The sequence below is a fragment of the Pinus tabuliformis genome, chromosome 5_1 (genome assembly GCF_031772625.1).
Source record: "Pinus tabuliformis cultivar Carrire ecotype Pingquan chromosome 5_1, CPIR1, whole genome shotgun sequence".
Classification (NCBI taxonomy): Eukaryota; Viridiplantae; Streptophyta; class Pinopsida; order Pinales; family Pinaceae; genus Pinus; species Pinus tabuliformis.
Genome location: NC_142305.1, coordinates 226,266,169 through 226,293,734, shown reverse-complemented (window position 1 = coordinate 226,293,734; position 27,566 = coordinate 226,266,169). Strand labels below are relative to the sequence as shown.

Below are 27,566 nucleotides of genomic sequence, written 5' to 3'. Positions count from 1 at the left end.
ACTCGTTTTGAAATCATTGACTATTGGAGAAAGATAAATTCTTCTAAGTTCTGGGATTTAATTGCTAGAAACTCTTGCCTGATAAAGTTTTGGGTGTTGACATTTAATTGTTCATGATCGTCGCTTTGCTACATTTATATCTGGATAACTTGACCTTATTTAATCTATGATTAATTGAATATAAAGGCACTGGTCTATAATCATTTCTATCTTGTGGTTGTGTCTTGGTTGTATTCATCTCAGTTTACCAGGACTCATTTACATTCATCAAGTTGTCCATATTTAAGTCTCTTAGAGCCTGTGTTTCATAGGCTATTCTCATTCATTCACCTTAGGGACTACCGCCTTTGACTTGTCTAGGAGAGAGTCTAAACGGAGTAAGGATTAGAGTGACATCCCTTACTTTGAGTGTTGTTGCTGTGCCTAGACACTTTGTGCGACAACAGGTCCATCATTATATTAGTCAAAGTCCCCATTGTGGACTCCTAGTATTAATGTTGGGTTTATAGCAATGTTTTACGAAACGGCCAAACTGAAACGGAAACGGCCGTTTCTAACCGTTTCAATCACCATTTAAGTGACCCGGCCCATGACCCGGCTCGGCTGACCGAGTCAGCTATGACTCGGCCGGGTCATCCAATGACCCGGCCGAGTCATAGCTGACTCGGTCAACCCGGCCGGGTCCATATTGACTCGGCCGAGTCATGGAAAGGATGGCTGGGCAGCGTTTTTTATAAAAAAAAATCAATTTTTTGCTGATATTTGGTAAAGATAATTAGGGTTTGTGGATTCTAAATGGTTATTGTAATTTGTTAAATGCTTTTGGGGTCCATTTCCCCCTCCCAAACTCTATTTAAGACAACCAAATGCTCTCATTTCACTCACAGCAGTCTTATGCATTTGAGTGAGAGTCTTCTTTGAGAGTTAGTGAGCAGTTCTTGAGCTTGTTTTGGAGCAGCAGTGAGGAGTCTTGGAGGAGCATTGTAGCTGGAGTGAGGAGCTTCTTGGGCAGCCATTTGGAGCAGCATTGAGGAGCTGATTTTTGGAGCAAGCTTGAGGAGGCAGTTTGTGCCTGGAGGTATTTTTTTCCACCCTTACAAATCTGTTTTTGCTTAGTAAATTTTAGTTGCATATCAAGAAAGCTTAGAGAGTGTTTTTTGTCAAATAAATGAACATTGTGTTAGCGCTTGGAATTCACCTAGGCTGAGATAGACAAACTCTCAAGGCTACATCAAACCATTTCACCTCGTAGCTAGCCCTACGAGGTATGAGAAGGCTCTCTCGGGTCAGATTCGATAGATCTTTCAATATGATTAGGCTGACCAATTAATAATAAAGATTTTAGGCTAGTAAATTGATAAGGGGGGTTGATTTAATGATTTTTGGGGTTTTTTAATGGAATGACGGGGCTTTTCTGGGCTGCATGGGCAAAATCATAGCTTGAAACAGAGAAATATAATGACTACACAGGTTATCAACTGAGGCAAGGTAGGCATGCAATTTAACACCAAATCTGGTTTCAAATGGGATGGCAAGACTGGTGAGGAGCTAAGGAGGGCAAATAATACTTCGAATCCTCCTTAAACAGAAGAAAACATTGAATTGAACAAACTTATAGGAGGAGCATATAATACTATGAATTCCTACCTAATCACTTCATTTGCTCAAATAGATATGATCATGAGGTGAATGAAACAAAATAGTTTACATATGAGACAAAGGGAAAAACTTATGCTAAATCAACATACCACATGAATCTCAGCAAACAGAGCTGTGAAATTCCATTCAATTCTCTGTCATAAAACTGTACAATAAAAAGCTCTCTGCTTCTCCAGCAGCTCCCAGCGCTTCAGAAAAACTCCCCTCTCTCACTCTTTCTCATTACAAATGAATAAATACAATGCTGCCCAAAACAGGGGCGCTGTTTTAACTAACTACAAAAATATGAAACAAAATACAGCTGGGGGAAAACAAGTCGACCCCAAGACCAGGAATTTGTTTTTATCCTTATTTAACAAAATAAACTAAAACAAAACAATCAGCGCTTCCTGAAGAGAGAATGGCGCTCTTTCCACTGAAATCTGTTGATGATTTGGCTAATTTCGAGGCAAATCTGGTGAATAGGTGGCATTACAGGTGTCGATTTCCATTGCTGAAGACAAATGTGGGCAATCGAATCTTGTTCCCTGCCAAATTAGGAAAAGATTTTGAAAATCTGGAATAAATCCACCGCATATATCGGATGGAAATCGACCCCCCCTACAATCCTGCTTATCCGATGATAATGGGCATATCTGAGAAGAAAAACGTTAAGCTGCTGCCCGGTGCTCCCATCGGGATTGATCATATGAAAGGACTCCGAATCTGAAGACCCAACAACTCGTTCATAAGTTGTTCTCATATACATGAGCTCGCCTTCATCTCCCTTAGTCACAGTGGGCAAAACTCCAGCCCCAACCGATATGGACTGCATCATCTTCAATACGGCTTGGTCGTTCTCTGTAACATTGCGTTTTATGGCAAAACCCACCTTGCGCCCATTGCAATACATGGTCCATACAGGAACAGAAAACAAAGACCCATCGTGGGTGCTACCCTTGTCACACTTCAGAGCACGAATTCTACACTGTCTTCCATGACGAAAAAGCCCTTTTACTCTGCGGCAATTTGTATATTGGCACTGAGGAGAGCAACGCAGAAAAGCATGTGCCAAGAGGTGTCTGGCAATCATCATTGATTGTCAAAGGATTCGCTCCATGAGAAAGAAACATTTTCACAGTTTTGTCAAGGCCGAGACCGGTTATAATGGTTGTTTAGACTTCGGTTTTTCAGCATTTCCAAACATAAAAAACACGCACTAAACCGAAAATGGCGGAAGCATACAGCAACAAGATCTCCATGCAATGCTCTGTTTTGTAGCTTCCGACCAGGAGCTAAGATTTTAAGTAGAGATGCCTCGCCCTTATTGCTGGGGCGAACAAAACCTTCATCTAGACTGTACTTGGTGGCATGGAAAGTGCCAATTCGAAGATCGCCATTTGCACTTCCCTCTTCAATTGCATTTGCTGAGAGATGTTCTTTATAAATAAAGTCTTTGTGAGAGGTTGCCCCAGATTGTTCATCAATTACTGTATCTTCACTATATATTGTCATGTCGATATTTGACTGAGTCAAGGAGCTACACAACTCAGAAACAGAAGCATCATGACTCCAGAAACGATTGAAATATTCAACAGCATTCAACACCTCCTTTAGAAGATTCGTTTAATAAAAGCCAGGTATAGATAGAATGCTCATCATCGTAATAGAAGTTTTGACGCCTTTTATCCAGAAATAGCAGCCTTAAACGCCTCCAATTTCGAACGATAGGAAAATCCCCTGTTCTTCATCAATTGTAAAATATATTTTGCCTCTACAATCTTCCCCGCAGATTGATAGCCATCCTATAAATGTGCTCATCGGGTTCTATATAATCCTGCAGCTTTTCGAACAAGAGAATCCCTTCATGTGTGTGACCATTGTCACGGTATATTTTCAGCATTGTGCGGTGACAAGCCAAGTCACCCTTAAGTTCTGCCTTCTCTATCTCCATGTATAACCTGGAAGCATCCTCAACCAAGCCAGCCTTTCCAAATGCAAAAACCAAATGACTAAAATGGACAAGTCCTGGGGCCAGCCCTTGTCGATGCATTCTCTTGAGGAGGTCTTCTGCTTCTTGAAATCTTTGACAGTTTGTGTAAGCACAAATTAGTGAAAGGTAAGTACAGGAATCTGGAGAATGACCTGCATCCTGCATTTCAATGAAAACTTCCTCTGCTCTGGTATGCTACCCTGACCTGGCATATGCATTGAGAAGGGTATTGTATGATATCTTCCCAGGTTTTATACCCTCCAATATAGATACAAAAATTGACATTCTACGTCCCTTTTTCCGCATACAATTGGCAAAGTCAGCCAACTTTGGATGGCAAGGAACATCAGGTGGTAGAATTCCCCGAGGCTTACAAAAAATCAATGGGATAGGATACCAGTTTTTTGGGTGGACTTGATTCCCTCCGAAAGAACGAAGACTGCGCAGTGCTAATTGAAAATAAGCACTCTTGAAACCATCACCCCAATCACCTGCCTTTTCCCGTATACTGACATAATAGTAAATTAAGTTTGCTAGTACCAGAGATATAATTGTAAACGTCCAGGATATGAGGAACATTGTCTCTAAACATAGAAGAGCACCCGCTAGAGAGAAGCTTCAATGGTGGAACTTCCATCGAGGTCGCCAGCTCGGAGCATCTAATAAATCAAGTGGAAAGCATGAAAGATTGACCCTTCCATAACACAGGAGGAAAAACATAGTGATCACAGGTGAAATAACATCCAGACTTCCAATGATAACACAAGCAGAACAAATTAGTGATGTGAAAAGAGTTGCTTGATGTGGTTCCCCACCATCAGGAATCTTAAAATAGTTTAGTATGGGTAGTATATCATCATTGGCAATTGCAGCAAGGAGCCTAGGAGCTCCTGTAAGGCTTTGTAAAGCTGCTCCAAGTGTAGACAGAATGACTCCAATTTGCACAACAGCGGGATCTGGCCATGCAACTGTTGCAGTCAACAGCCTGTTAGTGAGAAGTTCTTTCCTGGTGGCAACAGCTCCAAACATAAAAACAGAAACCAAATAAAGAATGGTCGTAGATCCTATAGCTGCCAATGTGCCAACTGGTATAGACCTCTGGGTATCTTTTAAAGATGCTGAACGGTTTGAACCTGCCATAATGCCTGTCACTGCTAAAAAAAAAAACAAAAGCCCAAGTAAAGCCTCCATGTTCCAGTAAATGATGCCATCTGGAGCAGGAATTCCGGCCCGATTGGTATGCTGGTATTCAGAACCCCAATTTCTTTTAAAAGTGCTCAATCTTAAGCCAGTGATCTCAGAAGAAAGATTGCGATGAGAAGCTGAAAGGATGCCAATGAAAATTAGAAACACCGACAACAAAACGGGCACTAAGAATGCTGGAGCAACTCTGTTGATTATTTTTACCCCACCAAACACAACAAGGCATAGAACAACAGTGACAAGAACTCCATAGACTTGAAGATCATGTAAATTCGGACTGCTTAAAACCTCAATCTGTGGACTGGGTCCTGATGGGGATAGAGCATCTATCATTGTTGCACTGTCAAGATGGTGCTGACTTGCCGCCAAATGAAAAGCTGAAGAACAAATTAGATCATCTAAAGCAACACATTTAATGATTTCTTCTTCAAAACAGGGATTTGAAGAAGAATCAATCTCTGACATGAGACGGAGTCTAACACATTGAATCAAATTTTTTTTTTTTTTTCATTTTCAGATTGTTTTCCTAGTCAAAAAATGGCACCTAGAGCAAAAGATCCTGCTTGGGCATATGTTGAAATGGTTGATAATCAGATGTGTTGCAAGTTTTGCCATAGGAAAATTAAGGAAGGTCCTGGGGGGATTAATAGGCTGAAACAACACTTGGCAGGGATTAAAGGCAATATTACTGCATGTAAATCTGATGAAATTGGGGAGATTAGAAAGAATTTGTTGGAAAGCTTTGAAAAATTTAAAGAAGAAAAGACTAGGCAAAAAGAGATACAGGCTGAAATTGGGAGGAAGAGGGAGATACAAAGAATGATGGCTGCCAACCCCCACTATGAGTTTGAGGGTTCTTTCTCTATCCCTCAAACTGATGCATCAAACCCTTTCCGTTATGTTCCTCCCTCTTTTGCTTCTGTTCAAGATAAGGGAAAGGGTAGAATGAAGGGTGATGGGACTATCAAAAGTTTTTTCACTCACTCAGGCTCCTCTCCATCAGATGCACATGGTCCTGAAGTTGGTATTAGTAAAGGTCTTGCTCAGCCCACTTTAGATGACCATTGGAAGAAAGAATTGAGGGAGACTGCTTGTGACTACATAGCTAGATGGTGGTATGATGCTGATATCCCCTTTAATGCTGCTCGTTCACCATATTATGAGCCTATGTTTGAGGCCATACATGCTGCTGGAAAAGGCTTCAAAGGCCCTACTATGCAAGAGCTAAGGGGGTTTCGTTTGCAGAAAGAAATTCAATCAATTAATGAGTATTTGCAAGATTTCAAGGAATCATGGGCAAGAACAGGGTGTACCATCATGTCAGATGGATGGACTGATCAAAGAAACCGTACCATCATAAACTTTCTTGCCTTCTGCCCACAGGGAACCATGTTTTTAAAATCAGTTGATGCATCTGATAAGGTAAAAGATGGCCACTTGTTGTTTCAGCTATTGGATGAGGTTATTCAGGATGTGGGGGTGGCTAATGTTGTTCAAATCATCACAGACAATGCCTCTAACTATGTTCTTGCTGGTAGACTGTTAGAGGAAAAACACAAGACCATCTTTTGGACCCCATGCGCTGCACATTGCATAGACCTCATGCTTGAGGATATTGGAAAATTAGATTGGGTCAGAAACACTGTAGATAATGCCAAAAGCATAACAAAATTTATCTACAATCATACACTGGTTTTGAGTCTCATGAGGAAACACACTAGAGGCAAGGATATCATTAGGCCTGCCATCACTAGATTTGCTACACATTTTTTGACATTGCAATCTATGCTTTCCCAACATAGAAACTTGCAAAAGATGTTTTCCAGTGATGAATGGAATCAAAGCAGTTGGTCTAACAAACTAGAAGGCAGAGAATTGAAAAGGAAAGTCCATGATGAAACTTTTTGGAGAAAGGCAGCAGAGATTGTGAAGCTTGCTGAGCCACTAGTTAAGGTGTTGCGGTTGGTGGATGGGGAAAGGTTGGCTATGGGCTTCATTTATGAGGCTATGGATCAAGCAAAGGAGCAAATAAAGACAGCATACAAGGATAGAGTGGCAAAGTATGGGCCCATTTGGGCAATCATTGATGAAAGATGGAACAATCAACTCCATCGCCCTATACATGCAGCTGGGTATTTTTTGAACCCACGGTATCATTATAAAGCTAAGGAGTCAGGAGCTTTGAGGGGGGAGGTCAGAGATGGACTGGTTGATTGCATTGAGCGCATGGTCCCATCGGAGTCTGATCAGCTGCTGATACATCAGCAGGTCACATCCTTCAGCAATGCAACAGGTACCTTTGGGAAGAACCTAACAAAGATTGCAAGAGAAGCAGATGAGCCAGGTAAACAAAAATTTCAATTTTCAATTTCTTAATGGTTTTACTTTTTTTATTAAAGTTTGTTAAATCATTTATAATTTGAAAGTTAGATATAATTTGTAATTTTGTTGAGCTTCAGCCTTCATCTAACTCATAATTCATTACACTCCTATGTTTTTTGCAGCACAATGGTGGGAGGCCTTTGGTGGCCAGTGCCCTGAATTGCAAAGGTTTGCAATTCGTATTTTGAGTCAAACTTGCAGTGCATCTGGGTGTGAGCGCAATTGGTCTGTATTTGAGAGGATTCACACAAAGAAGAGAAACCGTTTGGAGCAAAAACGGTTGAATGATCTAGTTTTTGTCCAATACAACCTTCGGCTCAGACGGAACCAATTGCTGAACAAAAGACCTGATTCAGATCCCATTGTGTTGGAAGACATTGACCCAACATCAGATTGGGTAGTGGAGAGTCGTCTACCAGAGTTTGATCCTGATGAGGATCTTGAATCACTTGATGTTGGAGATCCACTGCAGCATGTTCAGTTGAATGCAGATCCCAATCCACCAGCCTCAGTCTCACAGCCAGCTAGTAGGACTCCAGTTGTAGGTGCTTCCTCTGCTCAGCCACGACAGAAGCGCAGCCGCATTTGTACTCTATCTCAGCTTGCATCTGCTGCACAGCCTAGTGGTACTGGCACCACTTCTACAGTTGCAGTTGGAGATGATGATGATGATGAGGAGCCATGGGGCCCCTTGTCTGACTCTGATGATGATGATCCAGAGATTGGTCGAGATGATCTTGGCTCCTCTGGCAGTAGCTACTAGCCTCCTTGGTTATTTGTATTTTGTTTTGACTCTTGAGTCTTTGATCATGTATGACAGACTACAGTTGACTATGTATTTACTATTGCCATTGGGTACACCGTACCATTTTGATATAATGGATTGGTTCATGAGCCTACTTTGATCATATGTTGTCTTCCATGTATATTATAATGTTGTGTGTTTGGAAACTTGAATGAAAATCTTTAAAATTATGTTTAAAATATTTAAAATTATGTTTTTTTATAAAATAAATAAATATTTAATGTATTTTTTACAACGGCCGAGTCATTGAAATCGAGCCGGCCGAGTCATTACCGAGTCCGAGTCGATCCACGGCCGAGTCCGAGTCCGAGTCCGAGTTGTAAAACATTGGTTTATAGAGTCATTGTATATTCAAAGGGACCCTTCTTGGGCTTTTGAATCTTGTAAAAAAGTTTAGTATTGAGTCAAATATAATTTATGTATCCTCCACACCAAGTCGGCCTAGAAGAGATCAAGTCAGCCTAAGGACACCAATTCGACCTCTCTTGAAGCCTATAAATAGAAGCAAGTCGAATTCATATATAGCATCTCATCTCAAGCTAGTTCGATATCTGTAAGGAAGCTAGAGAAGTGCGAAGTGGGTCTAAGGAAGCCAAAGGAAGTGCGAGTTGGTTGGAGTCTAAGGAGAAGAAGAAAAATGAAATTTTGGTGCCTTTCTCTCTCTGTTTCGTGCCCTAGTTTGGGAGATCAAAGTCTTCCAAGTTTCGCTGATGTCGGAAGCTGCTTGATGTCGGAAACTGGTACATAGTCGAAGTTGTTGGAAAAAAGGTCGAAGATCTAGGAGGCTGACTTGGTGTGGAAGGAAGGTTTGGTCTTTGTCTAGGTTGAAGAGTCTCAAAGAATACTATTAAAAGGAAGAGAATTTTGATTGGGTTTTCTCCTCGAGGGGGGTTTCTGCCCTGGAAAAGTAACTATATCTAGTGCCCATTGTTTTATGTGCTTTCGCTTTGGTAATTGCTTGATGAACTAAAGAAAGAAGATATAAAGAAAACTTAATAAGAAGTCAAGAACATCACAAGTAATTATCAAGTATAAGAGAATCTTTCTGCCTTTCTAATTTTCTAACACTATAAGACATTTCAGATCTGGTATATGCTTGGAAATGTGTGTGCTAAGGACTATAACTTATTGGCACTCAAGTACACTTGTTTGGTATTTATTTTCTTTGGCTGCATGATGAATTGGGTTGGATAGAAGTGAAATGTTAGATGCTGTAATTGAATACTTCAGATTCAGCCCTAAGGCTAAAAGTTCACAGGAAGTAAATCCAGGAAACCTCAAGTAAATGAGGTGAAATTTCATAAATTGCATTAAATGTCGGATTTTGAAATTTCTACCGCGACTATAATGTGTATTAGCTATAAAATCTCAATATTTTACTTTTCAAAGTGGGAGAGATTCTAGGTTGACTAAACACTTCTTTGAAGGAATGGGGTCTGTGGAGCTGAGAAGAGGGTTTGTCCTTCACTGGGAAGAAGTTTTGAAAAAGTAAAGTGGCATCTTATGGTAAAATCAGCGCCTTTCTCATTCCTACTGTCACTTGTGGTTTCTTGGTAGTAACATGGTGATACTCAATGGTATTTAGTGGTACTGTTTGCATTGCCAACTGCTTCTTGCATGAAGCTTTGCAACAATATTCTCTTACGTTTATCACCAGTGTATTGCCTTCAATATTCTACTGGTTATTGAAATTGCTGAATAGTTTGCATGGATAAGAAATGCCATCTGCAGATTACTGTATGGTGCAACGGGAAGGTGAACATGTGCAAGATGTTGATAATGCAGAAGTGATTTTAAATTTTTATATGATGGGTTAACTTATGGAAAGATGAGATACAACCTATAGTAAGAAATGATATCTTATTGTGGGGTTGCACGATCTAGTTTTGTTCAGAAGTGCTGATGAGGCTGGGGTTCATGGGATGACGGATGTTCTGTCAGTGGTTTTGTTGTATTTTATTGTAGTACTAGATAGTAATAAATTTGACATTCTGTTTTTCTGTTTATAACTGAAATGCACTGTTTCTTTTTTTTCGCTGTATGTGGTTGTATAGACATTTGAAAAAGATTTGTTTGATGTCAGGGTAACGAAGAGCTTGATGCCGCGAGTCTTCGTGAGCACGAAGAATTTACAAAAGTGAAGAACATTACAAAAATAGAGCTTGGAAGATATGAGATTGAGACATGGTACTTTTCACCATTTCCATCTGAATACAATAATTGCGAGAAGCTGTATTTCTGTGAATTTTGCCTCAATTTTATGAAGCGGAAGGAGCAACTTCAACGGCATATGGTAACTTCCAGCTCAATTTTCATGCATATAATTTTCTATGTTGCCTGCTATTCTTGTATTATTTAATTTAGATATATTCTGTATTTCATTCATAATTAAAAAATGAAAATGATCTCTATAAAAAGCCCATTTTTATCTGTTGGTAATAACTTGCAAATGCGTGGCTGTTATAGATGAATGAATTGAAGCAATTCTGTCGTTACATGCTGAAGTGCATTGTTGCATCCTAATGCTTTGGTGTCTTTTTTAAAAACTAGTCTCAAGTAGAAGCACAACACAATTGGATCTGTCTTTTCTTTTTGTCTTATGGTGCTGTTTATTCCTTGTTGATGAAAAGTAAGTTACATTGGTTCAAATATATTGACCTAAGTAGTTGCAAGTTGCAACCCTTTAAATTCATTTGCCACTGAGTTATTTATCTCATATCAATGCGAGGTTTCTCATAGAAAAAGGGCCCTTTGGTAAATAATTTATTCATCATTGTTAGTTTGATATACTTAATATATCCTTAATATCAAGATAAGCTTATTTTAGTGTCCTTTGTCATGGTATTATGGTACTCAGGTTATAGAAGAATGTTTGGAATTAGGTAAGAGTCCACATATCCCAACGTCATCTTTCAGCCTATTGGAGTTTTACTTTTCATTTCGTCTTCTATCTTAAAAGAGACTTGAAATTTGTTGCTTCTATAAACCCTTTCTAGTTGCTAAATAAGGGTCGAAAACATATAAATTATGATTGTTCATAATTCTCCCCCATTTAGGGAGAATTGGGGGCAAAATAGCACATGAATGTGATCTTTTGATATTCATACCCAGTGTTGCAGATATCTCTGATTTCTCTATGTTTCCTATTTTTTTCCAGAGTTTTTCTGGTCGCTAAATTGTCGTACATTTTCCAAGTTACTCAGGTCCAAGATGGTTCATGTCAATGTTTTCCGTTATGTTGTCAGATATTTTGATAAGTTCTTTATGGAACCTCAGCGATATATTCCCCAGAATGCTATTTACAACATTGTTACTTTTATTACTGAAATCCAGCTGAAATGAAACTAGATAATATTTATAAATTGAATATTACCATTTATAAGCCCTAAATGGACCATTCTATGGTGGGAACGGAAATCAAAACATGGTTAAGTTAGGTGCTTCTTTGCCACAACGCATGAATGGATTGTGTTGTTTACCTGTCTTTTTTGTTGTTGGTGAGTGTAGGACCCAATCTATATTGTTGGTAAAATCAATCCCCTACAACAATTGATTGATTGCATTGCCCTTGTGATGAGTCTCTTTATTTTACAAGAAAAAAAGCAGTATATTTGATTTTTCTAGTTGAAATTAATATATACATACCACTATGTCGATCTGACACTCAAGAGGACCAGGTCTTCCAGTTGTTTCAAAAAGAGGAGCTGAGATTATGCTCTTTGCAAACTACAAATTTTTAAAAGTTCACATACAATCTTCCTGGCAAAACAGCCTTTAAAGTTGGTCAAAAAACAAATTTAAGTGCTCAAGAAAGTATTTTGAAAACTTCTTCATGATATCTGCTTCAAGAGATTAGACTGTCTTCATGGAGAAATATACATCAGAAAATGGTCTTAAATCTCCTAATACCAGCCCAGATTTATTTTCTTGCAACATTTATTTCTTCCCAGAAATTTATTTTATTATCCAAATAAATTCTCAATTTTTGGAAAATAAAATCACTGGTATCTTAACTCCCAGAACTTAGTATGCTGCGGAAAAATAAAAGCAGAGAGATCAATCACGTCACAACACCAAATGTACACCCATAACAATTCTCCTTCATTAATTAATCTCAGGAAAATCAGGGTTTCGAGCCACAGAGAAATTACAAGGAAATATGCATTGTCTGGAACCTATAACCCAGTCCCACTGGAAGAATTTGGCCCACTGGAAATTAGCCTCTGAAGAAATTCGGCTTGGGGAATTTGGCCCACCTCTCACCAACAACTCGGCTTGGCGCCTTCCCCTTAAACAACCTCTGCGACTCAGGAAATTCGGCCCTGGAAAATCAGCCTCTCCAACAATTCGACCTCCTCTGAAGAAATCATCTTCCTCTTTCTGCTTTGTCTAGATTGATAGTTTTTGAGTTTGGTAGCAGTGGACATGTGTTCTTGTCTTAGATGATGTCTAAGAGGCTAAAGAACAAGTGATCTCCAAGACCTAAAAAAGGTTTTGCGAGATAAAACTTGTGGATGCCTTAATTAAATTAATTAGCCATAATTTAATTATTTCCCAAGTCTAACTTAGGAACAATGGTTAATTAAAGGCAAGTTATTAAGGAAGTTCGATTTCGCTCTAGAGGCTTATACTGATGAAGTCAAATTGATTTTATAAGTTGAGAGGTAATTGTGGCTGTTGAGACTTCAACGAGAGATTATAAGAGCAAGTCGAAGGACTTGGATATGGCATCAATTGTATTATGAGTAGTTCGTGTTGATTTTCCACAACACTCAAGAATCTGGTTTGGGTCTTAAAATCTCAAATACAAACACACTCAAATGCCTCAACACTTTTACTTTGCACAACGAAACAACAAGCATCAGTGAATCAACTAGTGCACATGACAATTTTTAACTTTTTAAACCCAGGGCTAGGAGGTATTTCGAGCGCTGTATAAATTTATTCAACTAGGCAGTGCACATTTCTAGGCTTTAGTGCGAGTGGCCAGGGAGAGTTCGAGCAGGCTAGGAGAGGTCGGGTCAATTGCAGAGGGAGACAAGGGTGTCTCTAGTATATTTTGCCAGTAGAAGATTATCGGAGCTTTGCTAGTTTGGCAAATAAATCATTGGACTTGAATTGCTGAAGAATAATAATAAAACCCTCATCTGCTCCACTGGTTTTCCCTTTAGGGTTTCTTCAAGGACAATTATCCAAAAATAATGGTGCTATAATTTTTTGTCAGCATCTATTTCGCAATTCCGTATTTATTTTCCTCATCGTTTTTATTGTGAAGAAGACAATAATGAATTTATTGTTATTTGCCAAATAATAATTTAGAAGACAAATAAACTGCTAACATTTAGAAGATAAATATCCAGTTGCTGCATTCAAGGAATTTTCACATGGTATCGAAACGATAAAGATCAGATTAGAGGCTTTAGAAGTGAAGGAAGCGAGATTGTGCAGTTCAGAGGGAGATCTCAAGCACATACTTTCAAATCTGAGCAGGCCTAGCCCAGGGAGTGCGAATTGCAGGAGAGACAACAGATCGATTTCCAGTCCAGATTGGATGAAAAGTTTGATTTGTCTCAGAGCAATAACAACAGGGAGTAGTGTTGCCGAAAAGGGGTTTTAGTGAGCAGATCAGTCATTTCACAAAGCAGGTCAAGCATAGTGATTTTGCAGCAACATATCAATGCGGGGCAAGGAAGAGAAAAGCACATGAAGAATTATACCCAAGACTTCTCCAGTGTATTTGAGTTTCTCTGATTTTCTAGTATGGTCGTAGAGAGATTCAACATTCAGGATGCTACGGATTTGTCTTCTAGATTGGAAGATGAATTTGCTCAGATAACTTTCCTCTCTAGCTAGATTTCATAGAGTGTCTGGTATATAGATAGTGGACCATCAACACACTTAACAGGAGTTATAGACTTCTTCTCCAGCTATAGGGAGGAGGAGATGGACTTCTAGATCCAGATGGGAAACAAATCTAAATGTACTCCAATTGAGAGCAGTACCATTGAGATTTGAAGGGAGTCTAAAGCAAGCACCAGTGTTACAGGCCTGTTGCATCTGCCAGTCTTAGGTATGAACCTAATTTCAGTCTCTGTATTTGAGTTTCTTTGGTTTTCCAGTATGGTTGTAGAGAGATTCAACATTGAGGATGCCACGGATTTGTCTTCTAGATTGGAAGATGAATTCGCCCAGATAGCTTGTTTCTCTAGCTAGATTTCACAGGGTGTTTGGTATATAGATAGTGGACCGTCAACACACTTGACAGGAGTTAGAGACTACTTCTCTAGCTATAGGGAGGAGTAGATGGACTTCTAGATCTAAATGGAAAACAAATCTAAATGTACTTCAGTCAAGAGTAGTACCATCGAGATTCAAAGGGAGTCATGAGCAAGCACCAATGTTACTGGCATGTTGCATGTGCCAGTCTTAGGTATGAACCTAATTTTAGTCTCATAAGTACAGGACAAGGGATATGATGTCCACTTTGTAGGGAAGAAAGTGTTCATCAAACACTGGAACTAGAAGAAGGTGAAGTAGATTGGGGTTCAAAGCAACAAGTTGTATAAGTTGCAACTTGGTTCTCCAAAGGCACTTGTCAGCAGTAGAAGTAGCAATCAGAGAGACTTGAATGAATTATGGCATAGGGGAATGGGTCATGTACACCATGGAGCACTAAGGATGCTCAAGGAGACAATGGCCGGTGTTCCAAAATTAAGCATGGAACATGATGATGTGGGCAGGGGTCGCGCACTTGGAAAATACGCTAAGGCAACGTCCTCTAGAAGTGGTAGTAGATTAGATGGGGTGTTGCAGCTTGCACATTTGGACATTTGCGGCTTAATGTCCACTAGATTTCTTAGAGTGTACGGGTACTTCTTCACCTTCATAGATGACTACTCTAGGAAGACTTGGATCTATTTTTTGAAGACCAAGGATGAGGTTTTCAATTGGTTCCAAGAGTTTAAGACTTGTGTCGAGAACCTGATAGGGAAAAGGATCAAGGTACTTCGCACGAATAACGAAGGAGAGTATAGAATCAATGACTTCATTGATTACTGTGTGAAGGAGGGCATCGGGAGGGAGTAGACAACTCCATACAATCCACAACAGAATGGAGTAGCGAAGCAGAAAAAGAGGAGTATCTTTGGGGCAACAAAGGCTATGTTATATTATCTGGACTTGCCCAAGTTTCTATGTGTAGAGAGGCATGTAGCACAACGATGTACATCCAGAATAGGGTTCCTCACAGGGCGTTGGGAAGACAACACTAGAGGAGGTTTTCTCAGGGAAGAAACCAAAGGTCAACCACTTCAGAATCTTTGGTAGTATAGCATACTGCCATGCACCAGATGAAAAACACACAAAAATGGATCAGACTGTAGAGAAGGGCTTCTTCTTTGGGTATAACGAAACCTGAAAGGCATACAAGATCTACATTCCTAGCAGTAGGAGGATTATCGTGAGACAAGACGTGAAATTTATGGAGGAGAGGGCCTTTAGAAGGTCTTGTGAGATGCTAGCAGATGATCAGAGTGAGCTAGCAGAAGCTCCATTAGTCTAGCAACAGGGATAGCCGTAGGGACAGTCGTAGCATTCTAGTATAGTTACTAGTACCAACACTAGTTCAAGTGCAAAGGATCCAACGAGTTCGCAACAAACAAAGTATCAGAGGCTGGATGAGGAGTTGGTCGAACCACCCACTGTTAACAACTGCACCAACAGAGAAGTTTGTTAGACGCTGAAGGATGCATAGGAGTTTATGGGGGCTCCTAGAATGGGCAAATGAGAAAGCAGACAACCAGACAAGTACCAAGCATTGGTGGCACATGTTATTGAACCTTCTAGTTATCAGGGGGTTGCATAACATCAAATGTGGCAGGATGCCATGGCGGAGGAGTATAGCTCCATCATAACAAATGCTATGTGGAAGGTAGTGCCTAGGTATGTGGATAGGTCAATTGCGGGCTCTTGGTGGATCTATAAGATCAAGTACGCTGCAGATGGTAGCGTGGAGAAGTATAAGGCTAGGTTCGTGGCAAAGGGGTATGCGCAAAAGGAAGGTATAAACTACGAGGAGACCTTCTCCCTAGTTGCCAGATATACTTCTATCCGGTCAGTAATATCTCTAACAACATAGATGGGATGTTAGGTTCACCAGATGGATGTCAAGATATCATTCTTGAATGGGGTGATATAGGAGGAAGTATATAAAGAACATCCAGAGGGATTCGAGACACATGAGAGGGGCACACACGTGTGTAGACTGAAGAGAGCACTATATGGGCTCAAACAGGTTCCTAGGGCATGGTATGGTTGGATTAGCATCTACTTGTAGCACATGGGATTCTTCAAGAGTGATGCGGATCCCAACCTTTACTATCTAATGGTAGAGGGTGAGCCACTCATCCTAGTGTTGTATGTGGATGACCTCTTTCTGACAGGGTCATTAAGGAACTTGGCATCAAAATTTGACATGAAGGATTTGGGATTGATGCATTACTTCCTAAGCTTGGAGGTACGGTAGAGGGACAGGGAGATCTTCCTTCGGGAAGGGAGATATGTTATAGAGACCCTAAAGAGGTTCAAGGTGTAGGATTGTAGGCCTATGTCCACACCTATGATGACTAATTGGAGGAAGATAGATACATCGAAGGATGAGGATGTTGACCCATCCTTGTATAGACAACTCATCGTTTCACTCATGTATTTGGTCAACACAAGGCCATACATTTGTTTATGGTGGGACCCAAGAGGGTGCATTGGAAAACAACGAGCCATAGATTGAGGTACTTGCGCGACACAATCAAGTATGGGTTGAGGTATTATCAAGGTGATGGTGACAGGTTGTGTGGTTATACGGATGCAGACTAGGTAGACAATTCAGTGGATCAGAAAAGCACATCAGGTTGCTGCTTTAGTGTTGGATCAGGGGCTGTATCTTAATGCAGTAGGAAGCAAAAGTCTATGGCACTGAGTTCTGCAGAAGCAGAATACATGGTAGTTAGCATGGCCACATGTGAGATTATCTAGCTTTGGAAGCTGCTAGTGAGTATGTTCAGTCAGAAGATGGAGGCGGTCGGTATCTACTACGATAAGCAAAGTTGCATCAGGCTCTCTGAGAATCTATTGTTTGATGGTAGGTCGAAGCATATCGACATAAGGTATCACTTCATCAGGGATTGTGTGCAACATGGATCAATTCGGCTATAGCATGTTCCCATAGACCATCAGCTGGCTGATATACTTACGAAGGCTCTAGGGAGGGCCAAGTTCGTCTACTTCAGAGAATAGATGGGTATAGTGGAGAACACCTTCCTCACTAAGAGGGAATGTTAGTTTTTAAGTTTCGTACCAACAAATAGGTTTTCTAGTCTCAGATGATGTATAAGAGGTTAAGGAACATGTGATCACCAAAATCCATAAAAGGTTTTACGAGATAACAATTGGGGATGCCTTGATTAAATTAATTAGCCATAATTTAATTATTTCCTAAGTCTAACTTAGGAAAAGTGGTTAATTAAAGGCAATTATTTAAGTTTTATTTTTCTTTAGAGGCTTCTGTTAATGAAGTCAAATTGATCTTAGCCACCAGTTGAGCCGTAATTGTGGCGGTTGAGACTCCAATGAAAGATTATAAGAGCAAGTCAAAGGGCTTGTAGATGACATCAGTTGTATTGTGAGTAGTTCGACTATCCAGTGTAGTTTTTCAGCGAGGGCGCAGTTGAAGGTAAGGAAAACATTAGAGCAAGGGCTTCAACAAAGATTCAGGAGTAGGAGTTTGGAGGAAGTTTTCTAAGTATTTTCCAGTGTCTTAGAAACAAAAAAGAGGAGGCTGAATTATTTGCAAAAGAGGCCGAATACAATAGTGCAAGTTAGTAAGATCCCCAATGCGAGTTGCTAGAAGAAGCCACATTTCAGTAGCCAGCTACTGGATTTGTGTCCCAGAGGTAGAGTGATTTAGTTTTAGAGGTAGAGGGAGGCTAAATGACTTATTTGGAGGTATTTTCGGGGTTGTACGAATTTATTCAGCCAAGCAGTGCACATTTGTGGGCTGCAGTGCGAGTGGCTAGGGAGAGTGCGAGCAGGCTATTGCTGAGGGAGACAAGGGTGTCTCTTGTATATTTGGTAGGTAAAAATTTGTAATTTGATAATTGTAGTTAAATTATGGAAAGGGCACAATTAGAAGATGATGCCTTTTCACGAAAAGGCACCCAAGGGCATATATAAGCCAGGGGCCCTCTATGTAAAACTCATCATTTAGTTTGTCTAATAAAATATATGTAAATATTATATGTAAATTGCAGGAGTAAAGTAATCTTATGTGTTTCATCTGGTATCAGAGCAGTTCATCCTCGACTGGTAGTTGTACAACTCGTAGTTCTACCGCTACTGTTGCCCACCATCAGCAGATTGACTCATCGCCCTTCCTTCTGTCCCTATGCCGTCATTCGATTTCCACTATCGCCTTGTTTCCTTGCCTTCTGTGCCGTCCGCTATCATCTCCGCCATCAATGTCGATGAGCGACTTTAATAAAAAAATTGATAGAACTTGAAGATAAGGTCATCAGAAATGTGGAGAACATTAAGAAGCTCTAGGATACAATGATGAGAATAGAGAACCAACTCCAACAAGATTATGACGAGCTTAAAAAGGAACATGCAACCCTTTCAAATAAAGTTGGTCTGAATCATACTGAAGCAATGGTGGTGTTGAACCTTATCCTTCAAAACTTGAAGATTACAACAAATCAATTATACTAGAATAATCAAGCTACTCAACACCCTGATTCTTCAAATACATCAAGCCCATCAGACTCACCTCATATCCTTGAATCTCCACATACATCTTCCATTCCCAATCCACCAAATAGTAACATGAATTTTCAAAATATGCAAATCTCGACCCAATTTCCCTTCTTCGCTCCACTGATTGCCACATATCAACGAAAAGCAAAACTTGAGCTTTCCAAATTTGATGGTAACGTGAAAAACAATGTCGCATGGTTCAATAAGGTAGAGGAGTATTTCGAGATTTATAGTATTGACAATGACAATGAAAAAATCAAGCATGCATCCATGCAAATGGAAGGCGAAGCTTATAATTGGTATATGTGGTGGAAGAAAACGACACATGCTATCAGTTGGAGGAAAGTCAGAAGTTCTCTTTAAGAGGTTCCAAGGTGTCAAAGAAGAAGATTTCTTCACAACACTCACCAGGCTACAACAAAAAGGAGATGTGGACGAATAAACTGGAGAATGGGAAACTCTAGCTACAAGAGTATTTGGATTATCAGAAACATGCCTTATTCAATCATACATCACTGAACTTAAACCATATCTCCGGGATGAGCTTAGGCTTCACGATATCACATTTATAGAAGAAGCAAGATAGAAAACAAAAGTTGCAGAAAAGAAGTTAGAAAGAATACAACTGCTAAAAGTTGAAAGAGTATATTCAAGGCGAAGGTTTCCGTAAACATCTAACAGGGAGAATACAAAGTATGTTCCACCACAACTACGTGAAGGAGCAAAATCTAATGTGGAACTGCAAAGAATGAGAGAGGGTAAGTGCAAACATTGTGGCAAAAAAATGGGATTCTAGACATAAATGTGTTAAAGGAAAAGAGACCAAGAACCTGTATACATGTGAAGCAACCAATGATTCAGATAGTGAAGAATGAGACATAGAAGAAGTCGAAGATTCTCGACAATTTTTCCCAGAATCAAACAACGAAAATACTCCGCAAGTATCATTATTAGCCATGACATGAATATCCCAGCCCCATACCCTGAAGTTAAATGGACATATCAAAAAGAGCAATGTAATGCTTCTAATAGATACAGGGAGCACTCACAATTTATTAGACTCAAACATTGCAAAAAGGCTTAACATATTCACATATCTAATGCCTAATATGAAGGTAATGGTAGTAGATGGAAAGAAAATCGAAAAAGTAGGGAAATGCCATAAGGTCAAATTGCAAATTCAGGAGTACAATCTAGAATCTCCATTCTACATTGTACCACTAGGGGGAGTGGATGTGGTCCTAGGTATGCAATGGCTACAAACCTTAGGCACTTACTTTGCCAATCATCAAAAACAATTTATAAAGTTTAGATGGGAGGGACAAAAATGAAGTTTTATGGTTTTCAACCACCTCAAAATGAAATTGTATTGTCCTAGCAGATGATGAAGCTGATTTGAAAAGGAGCACCAACGTATATAGTGCAGTGTCATAAAATGGAAATGTTGACTTCGAAATTGGTTAGTGAAGAACCACCTAAAGTTCAGGAATTGATTCAAAAACACAAAAAGGTGTTCCAAGATCTTCCAATGAAGATGCCTCCTAAAAGAGAAATCAAGCACATAATCAAAGTTAAATCGATGTCAAACCCTGTGAACATCAAGCTGTATAGGTATCCACATCATCAAAAGACTGAAATCGAAAGATTATTCTAGGATCTTTGAAAGTGTGGTATCATCACAAAAATTAGAAGCCCTTACGCTACTCTAGTGGTTCTAGTTCGAAAGAAGAATGGATCATTTAGGCTATGCGTAGATTATCGAGGGTTGAACAAGATAACAATTAAGAACAAGTTTCTGATTCCCTTGATAGACGAAATGCTAGATGAGCTTCTTGAAGCCAAATATTTTTCAAAATTGGACTTGAGTTCCAGATACTATCAAATCAGAATAAGGTTAGAGGACATAACAAAGACTTCCTTCCAAACACATGAAGGTCATTATGAATTTTAGGTAATGTCTTTTGGATTAACTAATGCTCCAACAACCTTCCAGGCTACCATGAATGAGGTATTTCATCCATATCTAAGGAAGTTTGTGTTATGATATTCTAGTGTATAGTAAAACACAGAAGGAGCATCTACAACATTTGGAGCAAGCTCTCATTGTATTAGAAGAACATCAGTTTTATGCTAAGATGTCCAAATGCATCTTTGGGAAGGAAGAAGTAGAGTACCCCTGGCACTTAATATTGAAGGAAGGAGTAAAAGTAGATCCTAATAAGATCAAGGCTATAAAAGAATGGCCTTACTAGTAACATATCACCAAATTAAGAGGATTCTTAGGGTTGACTAGACACTATTGAAGGCTTATTCAAAACTATGCTCATGTAACTGCACCTTTGACAAACCTTCTAAAGAAGAACTCATTTCGATGGGATGATGAGGTAGAAAAGTGTTTTGAAGACTTAAAGGAAATTATGTCTAATGCACTTGTATTAGTAGCTTTAGACTTTTCAAATCCGTTTGTACATGAATGTGACACTTCAGGTTTTGGAATAGGAGCAACGTTGATGCAAGATGGCCATCCATTAGCATTTGAAAGCAAAAAGCTCAACACGTGGGAATTTCTAAAGTCTACATACAACAAGGAAATGCTCGCCATTATGCATGCACTAGCCAAGTGGAGGCAATATCTTTTGGGAAGTAAGTTCTTAATACGAATAGACCATAATAGTCTTCAACACCTCCTCTAGTAGAAAACACTCTCTATAGACCAAAAAAAGTGGGTCGAAAAGATTGCCGCCTTTGACATGGAGATATTACATAAGAAAGGGAAAGACAACGTAGTGGCAGATGCTCTATCTAGAAAAGATGAAGAGTCGTCATTGCTTACAATCTCAGTTGTAGTTCTAGAATGGCTTAATGAAATCCAAAGTGAGTATGCAAAAGACCTAGAAACCTATGCTATAATCAATAACCCTGCTCGGACTTTAAAAGTCGAGTGGATAAACAATATTCTATGGTATAAAGAGAGGATTTATCTAATCCTCAACTCCAAATTTAAGTTCATAATTAGCAAGGGTCACATTTTTTTACACTAGACTTCAATACCTTGCTAGGGCTTCACAATAAACCCTAGTCTCCATCTTTGAGACATAAAGCTTTAGATATCAACAACTCAATCAAAGTTTCAACAATGTGCTTTTAGAGTTACATGTCACACTATACTAGGGTTTGTTGCAAAACCTAGATTTCATCATCGAAACTAAATGATATCAATAATTGAAAACAATATACTTCTAGGGTTTCATTAGCATGCCCTAGAATATCAATCTTTACTAGGGTTTTGTTATATTCCCTAGATTTCTAAAACATGAATATCAACAATTAAGTTACCATACCAACATTTCATCTCTAGGGTTTCATTCCTTATATTATCTATGATGTAAACCTTAGATGCAAACATCAAATTCCAAATTTAGATAACAATTTTGACCATGCTAGGGTTTCTATGGTTCCATTCCTATAACCTTACTTCAACTATTACAAGGGTTTTGTTCATAAACCCTAATTCACCAAACCCCGAAGATCTAGAGTTTCATTATATGACCTAGACATCAACAACAAACCCTATAGGACTAGGGTTTTTACCATGACATTATCAAAACCCTAAACTTTAGAAGAATAAGATTTCATTATATTTTCTAGGTTTATCAACAACCCCTAAGTAAACTAGGGTTTCATTATTGACATTGACATACCCTTATCATCAAGAGGCTAGGGTTTTACAGTAACCCTAAAGATTAGGGTTTCACAAAAATGATCAAATACGAGATAGTATGATCAGGGTAGACTCAATCTAATGATTAATCACCCTAACAAGAATCCTTACGATTCAAAAACCTAAACATAAGATAGTAATAAATTTCAAAATGATCATGTCCTTTAATGAAGTTCTTATGGTTTTAGACATACCTGGAGTTGCTCCTTTTACAAACCTTGTAGGGTTTCCTTCATTAAAGTGCTTGCTCTGAATTTAGCCATAATCTTTATACCTGCAATACTTATTGACAAATACAACCAAGCAAAATATGCAATACGAAAAGCATGATGTCAAATTTGTCAATCTAGGGTTTCTATGCAATAGTGGAGGATGGAATCCTAGGTGTTACAAGTACAAATCCTAGATCTAGTTAGAATCAAATCATCCTCTTCTTCAATCAATACTAGGGTTTACCACACATTATAGATTACCTACAAACCCTAAGAGTAATGAGTAATTAGGGTTAGGGTTTCTATATGAATAAGGTTTTCATATACCAATATCAACAACTTTCAATAATGAAGACAACAAAACCTTAGAACCATATAAGCATCTAACCCTAAAATATCTTATGTTAGATCCTTAACAAATGAATATATATTATACATACCTCATAATTACATACCTTTGTCATAGAGACTGCTATAAGGGCCTGCTCTTTTGGTTGCCATCATTTCCTTCTCATCTTTTTCAAGGTGAAAGTGAAATTCAATGTATTCTTCACTGTATCTAATATATATGCTGCTACTCTGTGAGATCCTCTCCTATCTTGTTGAGACAGGGACTTATCACTGTCATTGTAAGAGGATCATTGCCTTTCTATGTTAGATCAGGGGATTCTTTCAAAACCAAACTCAACTTTTATACTGCTAGAGGTATGTATAGATCTGTCACTACTTTGTGGTTTCTATGCCACTGAATAGGCCTGCGAAATTATCTCCAAGATATGATAAGTCCACCAAATAATTCAGCCTTGAGTAAATTATATGCACAAGTCCTTTACCTTCTTGATGAATGTGATGGTGGCTTCAGAATATGCTTGAATCCAAAACTAGAGGAGGTCTCGACTCCCTCTTTCCAGGATGGCTGTAGCTTCATGTTAGGTCTTTTAATTAGGCATATTAATCCTTTAACCAATGCGCGTTGACTTGCTTCTTTTGCTGGCTGAGAAGACTGATTTAAGCTAACATGGTGGCTCCAAACAAGGATTTGGTTACTCACAAATATGCCTAGAATTCGGATGAAGTTAACATAATGAATTCATATCCTTTCAATAGAGATTTCATACCTTATTTTACATACCCATAACTGCACTTTTCTTACTAGGATATTCAACCTTCTTTAGGCTAGAGGACTAGCTTCTTGGTCCCTTAAAACAAAGCTTTTAAACTCTTCAAAAACCCTTGCTCTATTTGCTTTTCAAAACTATCATTGTAATTAGGGCTTGTAAATAGGCTCAGAATTCAGATCTTCCTTTTCTAGGAGCTTGACCTTGGGTGAAAGACTTCCTTTGCTCATCTTGTAATCCTTTGTGATCTCCTTCCTACCCTTATGTACGTGAACCAAGCTTTGATACCATGTTGAGAAATCTAAGGCAACATAGTTAGGGTTTCTTATTAAAATTGTTTTCTCTTTTACTTGACAATTTCTTGTGATTAGTTTTACTTCTTCTTCTTAATTATATGTTTTTCATCAAGACATTTGCCAAAACTTCAAAGACAAGAAGGGAAAGCCAGGGCCAACTCTTCTACTAGTAGATTCAAACCAAGATGAGACAATCCAAGGCCCTTTAGACCTAGACAAAGACTTCCTCCAATAACTAAGTCAACCCTTCCTTCCAGGAGATGATCCCTGCCAAAGTCTTCAAGTGTTAGCTTCGCAGATGCAACTTCAATCCAAAGTTTCGGCCCCCAACTTTAGAATTTTGGAGCTGTAGTAAGTTCAGAAATTTCGGCCCCAACTTCAGCACGTGCAAGAGAGAGAGATGCCCAAGAACTCGATTTTGGTATTCCCAGCTTCTTTCTTCCTTCTCTTGCAATTTCACTCATCTTTATTGCCTCTTTCTCTTGTAGATCAAACTTGTTGAGTGTGTGCTTCAAATGCGACGAGTTTCCTTTATATATAGCCTTTCTATTGGGTCTAATAGCCCTAATCCAGGTCGACTTCATGAGGACAGGGCCAACTTGGTGTGGAGGTGACAAATGACTCTTTTGGCTCAAAAATAATTTATCTTACATAATACAAAAGCCCAAGAAGGGTCTAATAAAAATGACAATGAGTCTATTGACTTAAGACAAAACATAGAAGCCTTCAATCGAGGCTTTGACCTAAAAATCATTAAATGAAACCCATGGTTTAATAAGTCAATTTCTTTTACAATATAATTAATTTTTCTTTCTTTTCATCAAATACAATTATGGAGACTGAGATCAATCTATTTTATCATCAATAAATTCTTCTCCCAAATTTGACGCCTTCAAGGATAAGCTCATAACCTAGGGCTTAGTGCGAATCCCTAGGCAAGGGACGTTTTGGGATTGGAGAGCCTAAACATCAACGAGAGGGTATTCGCCACAAAATCTCTCCTTTTGGTGGGCATCCACTTTAAGTTTATCCATAAATTTTCTTGCCCTAGCTTGTAGCCAGAAGGTCAAACCCTAGCTTGTGTTGCTTCAACTTGGAGGCTTGCTTAAGGGTTTCATGCACCTTTGTTTCATTGAAAATCAATATTAGAAACCCTTTCCTAGCATCTTGACCCTAGCCCTCTCCAACACTCAACCAGGCAATGAAACTTTAGGTCATAGATTGACTTCCCTAGGTCTCTACATAGAAAGTGAATTGTCTCTAATTGGAGTCTTGAGCCATTGTTGTGTCTTTCTTGTAGAAGCCCTATCTAAGTCACCTTGTACTTCAACATTAGAAGACCTATGTTAGTGACTCCTCCCATCATTGAAAAATTGTAAAGAGTACGAGGTTTTTGCTATGGTGACAGTGGGCCATCACTCCATTGTTTTCATTTGATATAGTTCTAGCCTTGTAGAGTACCCCTCTCCAAGGCCTGCTAGATTTTGCGACAACATTTTTGACACTGTTGCCATGGCGGAAGCGAGTCTACCTTCCCATAAGCATCTAACTTATTTGAAGAGGTGAATTTACCAACGAAAAAATAGATCCTCTTATGGCGACTCCACTATAATCTGACCATGGAAGTAGCTACTCAAACATTCTTGACATATCATCGAACAGATGAAGGGTCTCTTAGTACTTCTTTCTTTGATAGAGTAAACATGAGGAGGATTCCTCCCTAGATGCAATATGTGCTTCATCCATTGAACTTTGAAAACATCCTAGGGTCCCCTCATCTTTTGCCTTCAGAATATGAGAATGCACCATGCTTTTTTGGTAGAAAGGATGAGGATCCCAAAGTGCACATTTGCTTGTTTCAACAATTTTGCTTCGACAAGGGTGTTGAAAAATATTGTTAAAATTGGCAACTAGGGCCAAACTTCATCTGGGTCATCTTATTAATGGAAGCTGATATTTTTCTTGGATCCCTCTCATCGAGAGGTGTAGGATTGATCTAAAGATCATCCGATTCTGATAAGTATTCATGGAGATATGAATTTATTTGTGTTATGGGACAATTCGTCAAGGTCGGCTAGCAACCAAATAACCCCCTCTTGTGCTCTACATTTTAGTATAAATAGAAGAGGACTTCAAGTCATTTGACACACTCTCACTCTTGTGATCTCTCTTCATTTTGTTTTGGGTTTGATGAAGATGAGATCTAGAAGGAGTGCTCTAGGTGATACGTTGCCCTAATAGAAGATGCCTTAGAAGCTGTCATGGACAAGAAGTCTCATACGCAGCAAGAAGTAGGCTCACGCAATCAGGGAGGAAGGTCTCATAACGCAGGGAGGATAGCCCTCTAAGAAAGGTTCTACGTTGCCCTAAACGAAACCTTCCTACACAGCCAGAATAAATGCCCTAACGCTGCCCTAACAAACTGTTCTAGGATGCAACTAAAGAGGGTTCTTATACTGCTGTAAATGCAAGCCCTAACTGCAGTCCTATTGGGAGGACTATAGCCCTAATCTAGCCGCTAATGATGGAAAGACTTGGCTGCTGTGCTAGAAGATCTCTAGCAGTCAAAGAGAGCCATCATACGTTGCCTAAAAGGTTTCCCTTCTACTGTCCCAATACTCAATCTAATCCGCAATTTCCAAGAGGCATCTATGTTGCCCTAACCGCAGTTCATTAAGGGTTCTATGCAACAAGAGAAGAATTCATACACGTCGGAAAGAGATCTTAAATAGCTCTAGCCGCAGTCAAAAGGAAGTGTATTCAAGAGTGCCCTAGCCACAGTCATACCATAGCCTTATGATGCACAGGGACAACGTCAAAGGAAGGTCTAGAAGTAACTTGAATGACATGGTGAAGAGTTCCTCAAGCCGCAGTAAGGAGGCCTAAAGAGACCCTAATCTCAGATGTGAAGATGTCTTCATACGCTGTCACATCTAGCCATAACTACAACTATCTCACTGTTGGTCAAAAGCATGGATGAGATACATTTGGGAGCAACTGTCATTAGATTAGAAGTCAGAGGGCTAAGTTGCTATCTAGGGTCTAGTTTGGGTCTGCTTGAAGGAATCTGTAACTATAGCCTAGCTGCTTTGCTACGCTGCAAGCCATAGCAAGCAACTAAGGCTAATATACATTTGCAGCTAAGTGGACATTGTTTGATAAGAGCAACAGAAGTATTGTAGCAACATGATGGAACAACAAAAGTATTGCAGCAACATGATGTAGCTACAAGGTATTGCAGCATGATGAAGCAACAAAAGTATTGCAGCAACATGATGTAGCAACAAGGTATTGCAGCATGATGATGATGATGTATTGAGTATGCCTTGAGTGTATGATTGGGTGAAACACAATGACAGGTGCAACTGATGATGAAGTGCAGCATAGCAGTC

General features: G+C 39.2%; 1 protein-coding gene and 1 pseudogene across 1 annotated transcript in view; one reads left to right on the top strand and one right to left on the bottom strand.

Moving 5' to 3' along the window:
- Positions 1 to 27,566, top strand: part of LOC149164235 (histone acetyltransferase of the MYST family 1-like) — a 162,607-nt gene that overhangs the window by 75,167 nt on the left and 59,874 nt on the right. The window contains exon 4 of the mRNA XM_089432000.1: positions 10,105 to 10,314. Coding sequence (XP_089288126.1) covers positions 10,105 to 10,314 — 210 coding nt within the window. The remainder of the gene's footprint in view (positions 1 to 10,104; positions 10,315 to 27,566) is intronic.
- LOC149164237 (cation-chloride cotransporter 1 pseudogene) lies at positions 3,324 to 5,173 on the bottom strand (annotated as a pseudogene).